The following is a 15,558-nucleotide window of genomic DNA, read 5'->3' on the forward strand; positions in this document are numbered from 1 at the left end:
TCTCTTCCTCCTTGCTTTCCTCTTTTATTTATTTACTTATTTCCTTTTTCTTTTTTTTTTTTCCTCTGTATTTTTCTGAAGCTGGAAACGGGGAGAGACAGTCAGACAGTCTCCTGCACGCGCACAACCGGGATCCACCCGGCACGCCCACCAGGGGGCGATGCTCTGCCCACCAGGGGGCGATGCTCTGCCCCTCCAGGGCGTCGCTCTGTTGCGACCAGAGCCACTCTAGCGCCTGGGGCAGAGGCCGAGGAGCCATCTCCAGCGCCCGGGCCATCCCTGCTCCAGTGGAGCCTCGGCTGCGGGAGGGGAAGAGAGAGACAGAGAGGAAGGAGGGGGCGGGGTGGAGAAGCAGATGGGCGCCTCTCCTGTGTGCCCCGGCTGGGAATCGAACCCGGGACTCCAGCACAGCAGGCCGATGCTCTACCACTGAGCCAACCGGCCAGGGCCTACTTATTTCCTTTTTATTGAATGTATTGGGATGACACTGGTTTAACAGACTTATACAGGTTTCAGGTACACAATCTGTAACACATCATCTGTACACCATATTGTGTGTTCAACCCCCAGCCCCCAAGTCAAGACTCTGTCCATCACCATTTATCTCCCAATACTCTCCTCTAAACCCCCACTCCCGACCCCAGCCATCACCACACACTCTCAGTTTCCTCTTTTAGACTGTTGGTCTCTAGGCTACTCTGTGCCACAGACTATACACAGCTGAATACGTTTGTATAGTTTATTACCATCATCAACAGCTAATTTGTGTCGAGAGCTGACTCAGTGTCAGGAGCACTGTATTCTGTGCTTTACTTAACTTGAGCTGTTCTGTCCTCTCAAAACAGGTGCCATTCCCAACAGCTTCTCTGCTGCCTTTGTTAGAATGAACTAATAACGGATATTCCTTTACAAGGATCCTTGGTGACAGCGTTGCCCCAGTCGAGCTGTGGATTTGAAGGGTAGGAAGAGGAAAGAAACCACAGAAGGGAAGCAGAACCAGTATTTCTTAATATTTTTGGCATCATTGCCTCTGTTGGATATTTTTTTTAATATTTATTTTATTTTAAAAAAATTTTTTTACAGAGACAGAGCATCAGAGAGAGGGGCAGATAGGGACAGACAGACAGAAACGGAGAGAAATGAGAAGCATCAATCATTAGTTTTTCGTTGTGACACCTTAGTTGTTCATTGATTGCTTTCTCATGTGTGCCTTGACCGCGGGCCTTCAGCAGACCGAGTAATTCCTTGCTCGAGCCAGTGACCTTGGGTCTAAGCTGGTGAGCTTTGCTCAAACCAGATGAACCTGCGCTCAAGCTGGCAACCTCAGGGTCTCGAACCTGGGTCCTCCGTATCCCAGTCCGACGTTCTATCCACTGTGCCACCGCCTGGTCAGGCCTATGGGAGAATTTGATGAAAACTTTGAATTTATTCCCAGAAAAATATCCATTGGGAAATGGAAACTTTGCCACACTTTATGCATGTATCTATTTCATTCACAGGCTCCTGGGGCCCGGGCTAAGAACCAGAGCTTGGAATGCTTCTACAACCTGTTAGAATAGTTTCCCAACTACTTCAGACTTCTAACCTAGGTGTGAGGTTGATTTCCTATGAGCTCTGCCCATGTGCTCTTCCATAGCTGCAGTTTAAAATTCTGTCTGGGCCCTGGCCGGTTGGCTCAGCGGTAGAGCGTCGGCCTGGCGTGCCGGAGACTTGGGTTCGATTCCCGGCCAGGGCACATAGGAGAAGCGCCCATTTGCTTCTCCACCCCCCCTCCTTTCTCTCTGTCTCTCTCTTCCCCTCCCTCAGCCAAGGCTCCATTGGAGCAAAGATGGCCCGGGCGTGCCGGGTGGATCCCGGTCGGGCGCATGCGGGAGTCTGTCTGACTGTCTCTCCCGTTTCCAGCTTCAGAAAAAAATAAAAAATAAAATAAAATAAAAAATTTTGTCTGGAAAAAGCTGACATTGCAGAGTAACTCATTTAAGAGTTAGCATGAAAAAAAACACAAAAACAAGGATTCTTTCAGAATTTCATAAACATCCTTTAAGGTTGCTTTTAGAAGAATGTCTCAAAGAGTGTTAAAGTAAAAGGAAGAGAAAAATCGAGGCGATTACTGAGATAATTCAAGACAAAATTTACTTTGAATTTGTAATTTTAGGGAAATATTAAAAGTATTCCAGCCCTGGCCTGGTAGCTTGCTGGTTAGAGCATTGTCCTGAGATGGCAAGGTTCCAGGTTTCATCCCTGGTCAGGGCACATGCAAGAATCAACCAGTGAATGCACAGATAAGTGGAACAACAAATTGATGTGTGTGTCTCTCTCTCTGTCTCTCTTCCCCTCTTCTATCTCTTCCCCTTTCTACCTCTCTCTGTCCTCCCCCTCTGAAATCAATCAACCAATCAATTTAAAAATATTCCAGGAGTGGAAGGGGCTTATATAAACTGGCCCGGCCACGGCTCCCAGCCACTTTTCTCTCCCTGATCTACCTGACTCGCTCCAGCCCCGTTAACAATCCTCCTTTTCCTCAGGTGCCCTTTCACTTCTAGGCCCTTGCCTCTCTAGGGACACTCTTCCCCTGATGGAACAAAAAAGGGCATTAGCAAATAGTTTACACAAATAGGCATACTTATACTTTGCAAACAGTCAGCTTTTGGAGGCCTGGGGAGGACATACATTTTTAAAAGATGTTTTATAAAAAATAAATAAAAAAATAAAGAAGTTGCCACCAAAATCAGAAAACATGGCTCCCCAGAGCTTGTCACACTGGAAGATCTCTGAAACAAGGCTCCTTGGCACTTCCATCCTCCTGATGAAATTTTACTTTATTGAGGTCAGGTTGCTACCACCACTGCCACCAACATAGCGCCCACCACTTCCTCTTCATACCTTGAGAGGAAACAGTACAGAATTCTGGGCATTAAAAAAAAATACAGTCCCCTCCCCCAAATAACAAATACTTAGCAAAACAATGCTAAAAGCTAAAATATGTGATATTCTCTTTTTAAATTTTTTCAGGCGTTGGTTGGTTGGTTCAGTGGTAGAGTGTTGGCCTGGCATGTGGATGTCCCAGGTTTGATTCCCAGTCAGGGTACACAGGAGAAGAGACCATCTGCTTCTCCATACCTCCCTTTCCCCTTCTCTCTTTCTCTCTTACTCTCTTTCTTCCTTCTCTCCTCTTGTGGCCATGGCCTGATTGGAGCAAGTTGGTCCCCAGGCACTGAGGATGGCTCCAAGGTCTCCACCTCAGGGGCTAAGAGCTCAGTTTCTTAGCAATGGAGCAAGCCCCAGATGGGCAGATCATCACACCATAGTGGGCTTGCTGGGTGGATCCAGGTCAGGGTACATGTGGGAGTCTATCTCTGCCTCCCCTCCTCTCACTGAATAAAAAAAAATTTTTTTCAGAAGTAATTATCCTGTTGAATTAATCAGTGGAAACTCATCCCATAACTGCTGTCTTAAAAAAGAAAAGGGAAGGAAACACAGTGAGCTAAGAGCAGCAGTTTTCATGATTTTAAATCCAGTGGTTTTGTAGTTGGTCAATAAATGTCTTTGGTTGAACTTGTCTCAAAAAATATATATAGGCCCTGGCCAGTTGGCTCAGCGGTCGAGCGTCGGCCTGGCGTGCGGGGGACCCGGGTTCGATTCCCGGCCAGGGCACATAGGAGAAGCGCCCATTTGCTTCTCCACCCCCTCCTCCTTCCTCTCTGTCTCTCTCTTCCCCTCCCGCAGCCAAGGCTCCATTGGAGCAAAGATGGCCCGGGCGCTGGGGATGGCTCCTTGGCCTCTGCCCCAGGCGCTAGAGTGGCTCTGGTTGCGGCAGAGCGATGCCCCGGAGGGGCAGAGCATAGCCCCCTGGTGGGCAGAGCGTCGCCCCTGGTGGGTGAGCAAGGTGGATCCCGGTCGGGCGCGTGCGGGAGTCTGACTGACTGTCTCTCCCCGTTTCCAGCTTCAGAAAAATACAAAAAAAAAAAAAAATATATATATATATATATATATATATATATAGAGAGAGAGAGAGAGAGATGTCTATCTATGTACATACAAATAAATATATATAGTATTCTGAAACCAATAGGGGCCTGTTCATTACCTATTAGAGACTATAACACTTATAAAGAACTAAAGGACTAAATGAGTTAAAACATCTAAAGCATTAAAACAGTGCCTGGAATGTAGAAATCGCTTGATATATAAGTGCTGTTGATATTACTATTGTGTAAAAGACAATTTTGCATACTGGAGGAAAGATACTGGTGCCTCCCTGGAGTGGCCACTCCTTCCAACAACTTTCCCAACTTTGCAAGGGGTCCTGTTGGGACACAATTCTCTGGGGCTCTCTCTCATTTCTGCACATCTGAGCAGAGGCATTGAGGGCATTTGGTTCTAGAATCTAGACTATAATTTCAGAGATATTTTGTAGCAAACACCCTTGGAAGACAGAGTGTGTCTCCCCTCACAGCAGAAGGGCAGATTTGTTTTGCTGCCTCACATAATAAAGATACCATCTTCCTCTGAGGCCAAGCCTGGTCAGGTGTGCACAGAGCCTGTTGTAAAAGATCGGGGTTTCCTATGCTCAGAGTCCTTTGGTTTTGACACAGATCCCTCATGTGCACAGTATTGCTTGTGCCCATGGACTTCAGGGGGTGTGGAGAAATGTTAATCCGAAGCATAAGCTTTTGTGATGCTGTAATAAAAGTCCTTTGTCCATAGCAACCCTGACTAATATTCTCAGGAGGATGTTAGGGTATTGGGGTATCCTTACAAGGTCGGCCTTTGATTGTCGTATAAAAACTTGGGTTTGCCTAGCGTGCGGAGGACCCGGGTTCGATTCCCGGCCAGGGCACATAGGAGAAGCGCCCATTTGCTTCTCCACCCCTCCGCCGCGCCTTCCTCTCTGTCTCTCTCTTCCCCTCCCGCAGCCAAGGCTCCATTGGAGCAAAGATGGCCCGGGCGCTGGGGATGGCTCTGTGGCCTCTGCCTCAGGTGCTAGAGTGGCTCTGGTCGCAACATGGCGACGCCCGGGATGGGCAGAGCATCGCCCCCTGGTGGGCAGAGTGTAGCCCCATGGTGGGTGTGCCGGGTGGATCCCGGTCGGGCGCATGTGGGAGTCTGTCTGACTGTCTGTCCCTGTTTCCAGCTTCAGAAAAATGCAAAAAAAAACAAAAAACCTTGGGTTTGGGTTCCCATGATCCCCAGAGTGGATAAGAACGGCTCAGTGTGCCTAAACTGTTTGTACAAATGATGTGACTTGTGCCAAATACCTGCTTTCCTTCTGAGAGTCTTGAATTTTGGTGCCTGCCCCTCAGGGGCTGCCCACAGGATCAGCTCCCCCAAAAAACCCTGGGTACTGAGGCTGTCATGAGCTTCCTGGATGGCAACATTTCCTGTGTGTTGTCACAACTCATTATTGGCGGAAAGAAAGGGTGTCCTGTGCAGCCACTGGGAGAGGGCTCTTGGCCGCTTGAGCCTGGTCTCCTCTGCACTCACCCCACTGCCTTTTCCCTTCCTGTATCCTTTCACTGTGATAGATCATGGCCGTGAGTCTGACTGCACTGAGCACTGTGAATCCTTCTCGTGGATCTGGGGGTGGTCTTGGGGATCCCCACATAGTCTCTGACCCCAGAATCTCACGTCTTCTGTCTGCATCCATGAAACAGTAGCAGGCTAACGTTAATTTGAAGGAAGGGAAAATCTCAGACATTTCACAGCTGTTGCCAAAGACATCTCTTTTCCTTTCTCCGGACGTGTGTGTGTGTGAGTGTGGGAGTGTGTGTGTGTGTGTGTGTGTGTGTGTGTGTAGGGAGGGGGTGAATTCCAGGTCCAGGTCCAATTGGGCATTTCATGCCCTGCTCACCATGAAGCTTTGAGGGGTAAGTACCCAATCTAAGACAGTCCAAGCAGAATCAAGTCTCTCTTCTTTTCTGGCCACAAACCAAGAAGGGTACAACCTGGGGCTGCCACCTTGCAATCATGAGCATTAACTTAGAGCAGTGGTGGTCAACCTGGTCCCTACTGCCCACTAGTAGGCATTTCAGCTTTCATGGTGGGCGGTAGCGGAGCAACCAAAGTATAAATAAAAAGATAGATTTAACTATAGTAAGTTGTTTTATAAAGATTTATTCTGCCAAACTGAGCAAAAATCCTACATAAAGTACTTGGTAAGTAATTATTATTATATGCTTTAACTTGCTGTAACTCTGCTTTATAAATTTTATAAAGTAAAGTTACTTCCCTACTTTATAAATCACCATTACTGTGGAACCGGTGGGCAGTTAGAAAATTTTACTACTAACAGAGATACAAAAGTGGGCGGTAGGTATAAAAAGGTTGACTACCCCCGACTTGGAGTAAGTGGGACTAAGAAACTGGGCCTCGTGGTTTTGGAGCACCCAAAACCAGCTGGTCCTGAAGCCAGTCAGCTCCTGGATGATTTTAGGATACTGGAGTCTGTAAATTTCCTTTACTGCTTAACAGGGATTAGATACGGTTTTTGATTACTTGTAACAGGAGTCCTGACTAATGAGGGTCAAAGCTGTTCAGAGAAGGTGGTGTAGAGAACCAGGCCTCACCGAGGAGGCTCCTTCCAGAACTCTGAGACCAACAGTGAAGATAACCAGTTTCCCAGCAGCCAAATATCTAAAAGCACCTACTAAGTGCAGAGCAGCAGATAGGAACTGAACCTGATTCCATTTCAGGCGATGTCCAGCCGAAAGATGCTTTTTCCAGGCAAAGGTGTTTTGTGGCCAAGATGCATCTAGGAACATGAACCTTCACTTGAAGTAAAGTAGAGATGATGTAACCATAGCAACATGAGCTAAAGACCCAGCTGCTAGAAGAAGAGGAGGTGGTTTGACACGAGGGAGCTCCGAGCCACTTTTAGATCTGTGCCTGGAGAGGGGTATCCTGCCCTCACCACACTTCCTGCCTGGACCATGATGAGTGATGGCTTTGCTTTTGCCTGCTAGCCTTGCGCGTGAGCCCTTGGCCTCTACTGCACCCCTCTGCACACTTTTGGAGGGAAGTATTTGAATAATAAAGGTAAACACTGGAGGCTTTCCTTTGGTACTGGAACCGAGGTAGCACAGCTCAAAGACTTTTCTGAGGAAAGCATCGCTGAAAAGGATGTTTCATGATATTTACATAATATTGTAAATGGTAATATCATAATGATTAAGGTGTCAGCTTTTGCTGATTGAGCATCCTGAATTTACCAACAGAGAATCTATAATGTACACAATAAATTAATAGAGAACCCAACAGAACATGCTATGTTGCAAGTACGTATAATATGCATCTTTCACTCGGTGAAGACAAAATAGCAAATATAAATATATATTTGGTGTAAGACACAGATACATAATTTGTACCAATTTCACAGAATTCATTCAATCTAAAATAACATACTTATTACCTTATTTAGCAGATGCACAGAAATTACTCATTTGAAAATAAATCTCTTCTCCTCCCCTACTTTATTTTCTCCCAGCACCTGAAACACTGTAGATGCATTTCTCTGTCACTTTATAGTCTGTCTCCCCACTGGATTGTAAGCTCCCTGAGGGCAAGGTTTCTGTCTAATTTACATGTGTAGCACCTAGAAATTGACATAGAGTCAGTGCCCAATAAATAAGTAAGTATTGAATGAATGCACTAAAAACAGGCACAAATTTAACCAATATTAAAATTGGTTTCTACAGTGTCACTTCATACACTGACCTGACATGATAAATAATTAGCAAGGTCCTTACTCAACACCCATCTCTCTCCATGTCCTGGGGGTGCCTAGGCACTTGGTAATACAGGTTTGGGGCACATGGCTACCTCCACTGGCATGTGTATCTCCAGGCTGGCTTTTCCCCACAAGCCAGAGTCACACAGAAGGGAGGGAGGGAGGCTCATTCCAGCATCCCTCTGAAGTGCCGTGTGTGTTCTTCCAGCTTCTCGGCCTCGGCCTGGAGATGCTGCAGGGCTTCGGGGCTTGGGTACTTGAGCACAGCGTGCTTTGTGGCCAGAGCCAGGTTCTTGAGCAGGCTGCAGAGGTGACTGCTGCCACAGAGGATCTCGTTGCGTACGTCCCTGTCCTGGGTCTCCTTGCACAGCGTGTCCACCAGCTTCTGCCCTATCATGATGACCAGCTTGCTCTGCGCGATGAAGATCTCCGGGGGCTGGCTGTGGCTGAGGCTGCCGTGAAAGACGCTGATGGCTTTGAAGAGCGCCCCGAAATAGAGTCGGCAGTGCTCCGAGAGGCGGACCTTCTTCTCGGGACCCTGGTGACCCACAGGTCTGGGCACAGGGGAGCTCGGAGTCTAGAGAAGGGGAAGAAAACAGTAAATGGATGGATTCCATCAATAGGCTGTGCATGGCTCTTTTTTTTCCCCATTTTTGCTCATTTGGGGAGACTTTTCATAAGAAAAAGTGCAATTTTGTTTGGAAATCCCCACCCTGCAACATTCGCCTAACAAATTAACATTAATGTTTCAAAGCTCTGCTATATAAAAACTATAATATATATATAATTGTATATATTGCATTATATATAATCTTACACATTTTACACAAAGATATAAAATCTTATTCAACTCTTTCAACAAACCATTAGAAGCCCATTCTAAGAAACACATTGACAATGACATTTATAGCTTTCAAAAACTAAAGAAAACTTGATGGTGAGATGAAAACATTTCCTTAAAGAACTGATTTTAAAGAATTTAAAAAATCCTTTCCTTCACCAGCATCAGAGAGAAACCTGAACCTCAGAAACTTTCAGAAGAAATCGAAACTGACCTCCCTGCCTTAATATTAAAATATTTCTCTTGTTTGCTAATAAGGTTTCATCTAGGATTTTACTTTTATGAATTTTACTTCCTGGAATATGGACCCAGTGTCTGCCCCCAAATCTCCCCACCATGGAAAGATTCTCAGCATCGAACTTAGTGGAAACCACTTTGGGCAACAATCGAAAGCCCCACTGTTAGGTTAGAGATGAGGAGACTGAAGCTTCGTGAAGAAAAGATGCTTCCTACAGTCATTCAACAAACAAAATAAAGATCTGGAGGTCTACGCCAAGTCAGTGAAGTCTGAAACTCATTCTTGCCATTAAACTGCCACTTTCTCATTGACCTATGACCTCAAAACACACAACCCAGTAGCACTCAGACAGTGTTATGGTCTGACTGTGTCCTCCCAAAATTCACTTGTTGAAACTTTACCCTCCAATATGAAGCCACAATAAAAACAAACAAATAAAAAACAATATGAAGGCATGGGGAGGTAGGGCCTTTAAGGATGTAATGAGGTCATGTGGGTGTGGCCCCCATGGATGGGGATTAGAGCCCTGTAGGAATCACAGTGAGCTTGCTCCCACTCTCTGCTCTCTGCCACATGAGGGCACAGTAAGAAGACAGTCTGCAACCGGGAAGACAGCCATCACCAGGACCTGACCATGTTGGGAGCCTGATTTCAAACTTCTGGCCTTCAGAACTGTGTTAAATAAATTTCTGTTGTTTATAAGCCATTCCATCTACAGGCCTTTGTTATAGCAGCAAAACGGACTAAGATAGGTGAAGTAAAGAAAAGATCAGGGTGGCCCTGGCCGGTTGGCTCAGCGGTAGAGCGTCGGCCTGGCGTGTGGGGGACCTGGGTTCGATTCCCGGCCAGGGCACATAGGAGAAGTGCCCATTTGCTTCTCCACCCCCCCTTCCTCTCTGTCTCTCTCTTCCCCTCCTGCAGCCAAGGTTCCATTGGAGCAAAGATGGCCCGGGCGCTGGGGATGGCTCTGTGGCCTCTGCCCCAGGCGCTAGAGTGGCTCTGGTCGCGGCAGAGCAACGCCCCGGAGGGGCAGAGCATCGCCCCCTGGTGGGCAGAGCGTCACCCCTGGTGGGCGTGCCGGGTGGATCCCGGTCGGGCGCATGCGGGAGTCTGACTGTCTCTCCCTGTTTCCAGCTTCAGAAAAATACAAAAAAAAAAAAAAAAAAAAAAAAAAAGAAAGAAAGAAAAGAAAAGATCAGGGTGCTGATAGAGATGGATCTCTGGGGCAGTATGAGAAAGATGCAGCAGAGGCTGGAATGAGAAGCAACAATCTAGGCATTGGAATGTCAGCATCTTAGCTTGAAAGTGTTAACTGAAGGTAAAGAAAAAATGCGCCATGACCCTTATTCTGGGGGGTTGGAAATGTGTGGAGATATTTCTAGTTATCTGTCACTCACATTGACTAGGGAGCACTGAAGCAGTCAGAGGGCAGGGACAGGGGTGCTGAGTGTGCATCCACACCGTGGAGAACTGTCTCCTAATGGTCAATGGTGCTCCCACCCCGCCGAAGTACTGTCAGCTTGATGCAGTGGCTTCCTAAGTGTGGTCCATGGACCAGCTATAGCAGCTTCATGGAGAACTTGTTAGAAAAGAAATTCTTAGTCCCACCCAGATCCACTGAATCAGAAACGAGGAGTAGGGCCTCTAGGTTTTAAGAAGCCATACAGGGAACTGTGATATACTCTCGAGTTTGAGTGGCACTAATCTAAGGCATACTTCATGTTGAACAAAATAGCATGACTTTCAGCAATCCGGCAGGCCCCAAAAGTGCTGTTTGAAGTTTGGGAAGCTGAGTATCAGAAGGCATGAGTTTCATTCTAGTTTGTTTCTGAGAAGGCAAATGGTCCTGTCTATTTGATTGACATCTTTGACCCTCTCTTCCCCCTACCTCTCCCCCCCACAGCCAGGGCTGACCTGGTTCACTGCTTCCCAGGCTTCAGTTATTAAGCAAAAACCTTCACAAGTTACAACCTTTCTGCCTTCCTTTTAATGTTGACTTGCTTCATCTTTGCCTTTAAATGCATCCACTTATATTAATTTAAAGGAAACTTTTAAAACTGGTAACTGGAAAACTATTGTTTATTTGCTACCAAGAAAAAGTAATCCATAAAAATAAGCACAATAATTACATCTTTGCTTAAGAAAAAAAAAAGTGTCAAAAAGTGTTGAAGATACACAAACCCTAAACCAAATTGCCTTTCAATTGTAATCAGAAGCCTTAAAAGAGAATGCCAAAGGGAATGCCAACTGGTGGTATTCACTGTGATGTCAGCACTACACATGGCAGGTTTGTAGAGCACCTGACATTATTTGATGAATGGTTAAAAGGTCATGTTCCTGCCCTGGCTTAGAGCATCATCCTGATACACCAAGGTTGCAGGTTCAATCCCTGTTCAGGGCACATACAAGAATCTATCAATGAATGCATAAATAGGTGGAACAACTAATCATGTTTCTCTCTCCCCCTTCCTCTCTCTCTCTCAAGTCAATCATCATCATCATCATCTTCAATATCATCATCATCATCATCATCATCATCATCACATTCCTCATCCTGAGACTCACTGGACTTGTTCATTGCCAGGGTTCCTTCTACTGTAAAAAGGAAAAACCAGGGGTTCACTGTCCCTCAGACCGTTGGAGAGCCGGACTATAAAAAAAAACTATGAACAAATCCCTATGCACACTGCACATATCTTATTTTAAAGTAAAAAAAACAAAACAGGAACAAATACAATATTTAAAATAAAGAACAAGTAAATTTAAATCAACAAACTGACCAGTATTTCAATGGGAACTATGCTCCTCTCACTGACCACCAATGAAAGAGGTGCCCCTTCCGGAAGTGCGGCGGGGGCCGGATAAATGGCCTCAGGGGGCCGCATGTGGCCCACGGGCCGTAGTTTGGGGACCCCTGGGAAAAACCATTACAAAAAAACAAATCCCCTTCCCCGGGGGTCATGGCTATCACATTGAATTATTGATAGCAGAAACCATCTCTGGGGATAAAGTCTCTGAGTCAGAAGTATAGGAGGGCGAGCATTCTCGCTTACCTGAGCTGCTAAGGTTTTGTGCTCATCCAACCTTTGTTCCAAGATGGGTTTTCCTTTCTCTTCCAGGTCAGGCGACTTCTGAAAAACACAGTCCCTTCGAATTACCCCTTGACTTGTTTTTACACAACTGGATGACTGTGTAATTCCATGTTAAAAATCTGAGCATTTCTCTTTATGTTTTGGTTCTGAGTACTGTTGCCTTTTTCTGCAAAGGACACTTGGGCCACCCAGGGGCTAAGTTGTGTCTACCAATATGGGCTAACATCATGACACACAGGTTATATACGTGTGTGGGTGTGTGTATGCTTAATTGGGAAATGAAAAATAGTTCAGTCTCCAGCTCATCTAGAGTATGTTAAGCTCTTATACTACATGGCATTTAGCAGAATACCAAGATGCCAAGACTAAGCCCAAAGGTGCCACATTATCTCTGTGACACAGCCCCCAGGTGACCTGCTGTGCCTCCCGAGTCTTGCAATTCTTGAACTAAAGGTTCTCTTTTTAGTATCCGAACTCATGCAGCAAAGCTTTTCTAAAATGACTAGAGTGTGGAGGTGGCTCAGACCACACACAATTCGGAAGATTGTTGACACTTCCTCTTCTCTGTTTCTAAGAAACACACTGACAATGACTAAATGTGTAACTTTCAAAAGTGCAAGAAAACCTGATGGTGAGCTTAAGAAATCTGCTCAAAGAATGGGTTGCAAAAGCCTTTAAGATTCTTTCTAATCTTAGTGTCAGAGGTAAAACCCAAACCCCTAAATTTCCAGAAGGCATCCCATCTGTCTTAATGTTAAAATACTTATCTTATTAATAAGATTTCATCTAGAATTTTACTTTCATGAATTTTGTTTTTTTGCAAAGTGGAATCAGTGTCTCCCCAAACCTATTATTGAAAGAGCCTCGGCATCTAACTCACTGGCGACTAAGCCCGTTTATATATATTGTACCACTCAGAACTCTGAATTCACCTTTTCACAGATATTCGTCCAAGTTTTCTTTAGCAGTTTGGGGGGGTGTTCACTTTCCCTTTGTTTAGTGAAAGGAGCATTCCTTTGGTATGATTCAGTTTCCCTTTGAGGAAGCTGGATGCGTTTTGCAAGCTTAAATTCTGCAGTTGGGGTCAACTGCACAGTCTTTTCCTTTTCACAGTTCTGCTTGAAAAGGAGCCTCCCATTGGCGATGATGATGGAGGCAAACCTCTTGATGTCTTCTGGAACCATCCGCGCCGCCATGACAAACCTCTCGAGGTCATCCAGGCTGTTTTGGACTTTGTCTGTCGCGAGGACTTCCAGGGACCAGTTGCAGCCATCCAGGCTTTCCTTGGTTTCAAGCAGGACCTGGTAGGAGTTGGAGACCCTCTGTAGCTGATCCCTAATTCTGGCCTGAAGGTTACTGTCCGTGAGGTGACAGGCGGCCGCACAGACCCCGCGGGCAAAATCCAGAAATTCTCTCAAAGATTCTTCGATGTGGTCGGTGGCCCTGCGGATCATGTCAATGTTGTCCTCGAGATAGTCTCTGAACCTCCACTTCCTGCTTACGAAGAGCATCAGGCCTGCGACGGAACTGGCCACCTTGTCCTGCAGAGACATCACCATCTCTTTGGCCAAGCCCAGGTCCAAGGACAGCTCCTTTGCTGACTCCTCCGAGCAGGAGCTGGACGACGAGTCGGTGGATGTGGAGGAGCAGGAGGACACGACGCTGCCTCTGCTGTCAGAGCTGTTGACGGATAATCTGTCCGGCTCCGGAGACAGCCACGTGGCCTGTCTGGACAGCCATGAGCAGGCATGGTCCATGGCATTCTCTTTTACACTGGTGGTTCCCAGTTCTTTTACAGGCCGAGGGACACCTGGCATAGCTTTAGGGATGTCGTAAATGTTTGGCTTTGTGTTCTGCTGTGCCACTCGGGGAATCAGAAAGTTTGAAGGAACCCTGTAGCTGACACCTTCCTCCAAAGGGAAGGAGTCCCTGGGTGCTGGCAAGTGACATGCAGGAATCTCTGGGAGGCTGAGCTTTTTCTGCGTGGGCACACTTTCACGCGGGTGTGGAGCGAGGGACCTTGTTCTGCCACTGGGAGGACTGTGGAAACTGGACATATAACCAGGGAGCACGTGGGGCCTCGGTTCTTCCACAACGCTGGTTAGGGATGTATTTCTTACATCAGTTTTTTCTGGAGACACTGGGGTATCATAAATCCATTCCGATTTCTGGGGGTTTGGTAATGTTTTGTAGCAGGCTCTCCTTAAGGTAATTGTTGATGTCACAGGGACACTCTGCCTCTGTAGAGAAGCACACAAAATCCCCCAGTTTAGTAGCAATAAAGAGAGGTGTGAGCCACTCATTTGAGGACCTTAGGTGCTGGACACTGCTGGTGGTCACTCCCATACCCCAGCTTCTTCAGGGGCTCCCCATTGCCATTGTCACTCAAGGCAATGACAGTCCACTCCTACTCTCCTTCTGAGCCTCTCTCCTTCCCACTCCCATCATGTTTCCCCGCCTCGCCAGCCACCGCCCTCCCTGCAGATCCAGCTGCCCAGGCTGGTCACCTTTCCCTGAATTCAGAATGCTCACCTCACACCGTGCTATTTAATTTCGCCCAAATTGGTCCCCCTGCTCTAAATGCCCTCCCAACCCTTTCCTTTCCATCTAACAAACGCTTGTGCCTCCCTTGGGACGCTGCTGAGATGTCCTCTCTTCTGCAAGGCCTTCCCTGGTAACCTTGGCCATACATATATCTATTGTATACATGTGACAGGATCCACGGGTAAACATGGAGGACACAGATTTCAAATGAAGGCATTTCCCCTGAGTACAAATAAAAACTTACTTTAACACAACGCACCTCGGAGGTCTACGATAATAAGAAGCATTTATCAAAGGTCTGCTGACTCCTATTCTGGGCCCAGCCCTGCGCTGGGTCCCTTACAGGGACCATCTCATGCTCACCATGAGTCTGGAATGGAAACAGAGGCTGGAGAAGCGAGAGGACTTATCCCAGCCACACAAGCTGTCTTGTTCCTGAACACCAGCGCAGCGAGGGGTCTCGAGGGAAATTAGATCTGCCCCGAAGAACTTGCACGGCACATTTTGATCAAGCTAATAAATGTCCCAGAGGATGTGTAGGTTTTCAGAGAGTCAAATCTCAGCACTGGGTCCTACTTACATTGGGTTGGCAGGCCGGGGGACGGCATCCTGCCCTTTGGGGGCTGGCGGGTACATCGTATAACTGCTGCTTCTCTGGCTCCTGGGGAAAGACCGCAAAGAGGGACATTGTGGGTTTTTCCTTCCTGAAGGCTAACCATCACAAACTCTCCCACACCAGCGTTTCTTCCCAAATGAGAACACAAATCATGGAGGATTTGGGGGTTTTCAGTCATGGTGCTCTGTGGTGGACGTGTATGTGCTGCAGTGGGTATCTTTCCAACGGTGGACGCTGTGCAATACAAAGATGCTTCTCAACCAAATGGGCGACAAGGTGTAGACAGACAGAATGAACTGTGGTTGCCTGAGTTAAAAATGGTGTTCATTGCCACCTGTAAGTCAGCCTCTAAATGAGACTGGGCTTCATATGTCCTTTATCTTTCTTTTTTGTTAATTTTTATTTATTGATTGATTTTTAGAGAGAAAGGAAGTGAGAGAAAGAGAAACATTGATTTGTTCCACTTTTTTTTTTTTTTTTTTTTCATTTTTCTGAAGCTGG

The 15,558-nt window shown here is 46.5% G+C and overlaps 1 protein-coding gene and 1 non-coding gene across 2 annotated transcripts in view; both read right to left on the reverse strand.

The window, feature by feature from the left end:
- Positions 1-373: 373 nt before the first annotated feature.
- TRNAS-GCU (transfer RNA serine (anticodon GCU)) lies at positions 374-449 on the reverse strand. The gene has a single exon. It is a non-coding gene; the product is annotated as a tRNA-Ser (tRNA).
- A 6,731-nt stretch (positions 450-7,180) lies between these two features.
- The window catches only part of CASS4 (Cas scaffold protein family member 4), a 32,654-nt gene continuing 24,276 nt past the window's right edge, over positions 7,181-15,558 (reverse strand). Inside the window, exons 4-7 of the mRNA XM_066235201.1 lie at positions 15,022-15,102; positions 12,830-14,137; positions 11,859-11,936; positions 7,181-8,303 (exon numbers count right to left, since the gene is read on the reverse strand). Of these exons, the coding sequence (XP_066091298.1) occupies positions 7,893-8,303; positions 11,859-11,936; positions 12,830-14,137; positions 15,022-15,102 (1,878 nt within the window). The 3' untranslated portion in view covers positions 7,181-7,892. The remainder of the gene's footprint in view (positions 8,304-11,858; positions 11,937-12,829; positions 14,138-15,021; positions 15,103-15,558) is intronic.

Source organism: Saccopteryx bilineata, chromosome 6 (genome assembly GCF_036850765.1).
Source record: "Saccopteryx bilineata isolate mSacBil1 chromosome 6, mSacBil1_pri_phased_curated, whole genome shotgun sequence".
NCBI classification, from domain to species: domain Eukaryota; kingdom Metazoa; phylum Chordata; class Mammalia; order Chiroptera; family Emballonuridae; genus Saccopteryx; species Saccopteryx bilineata.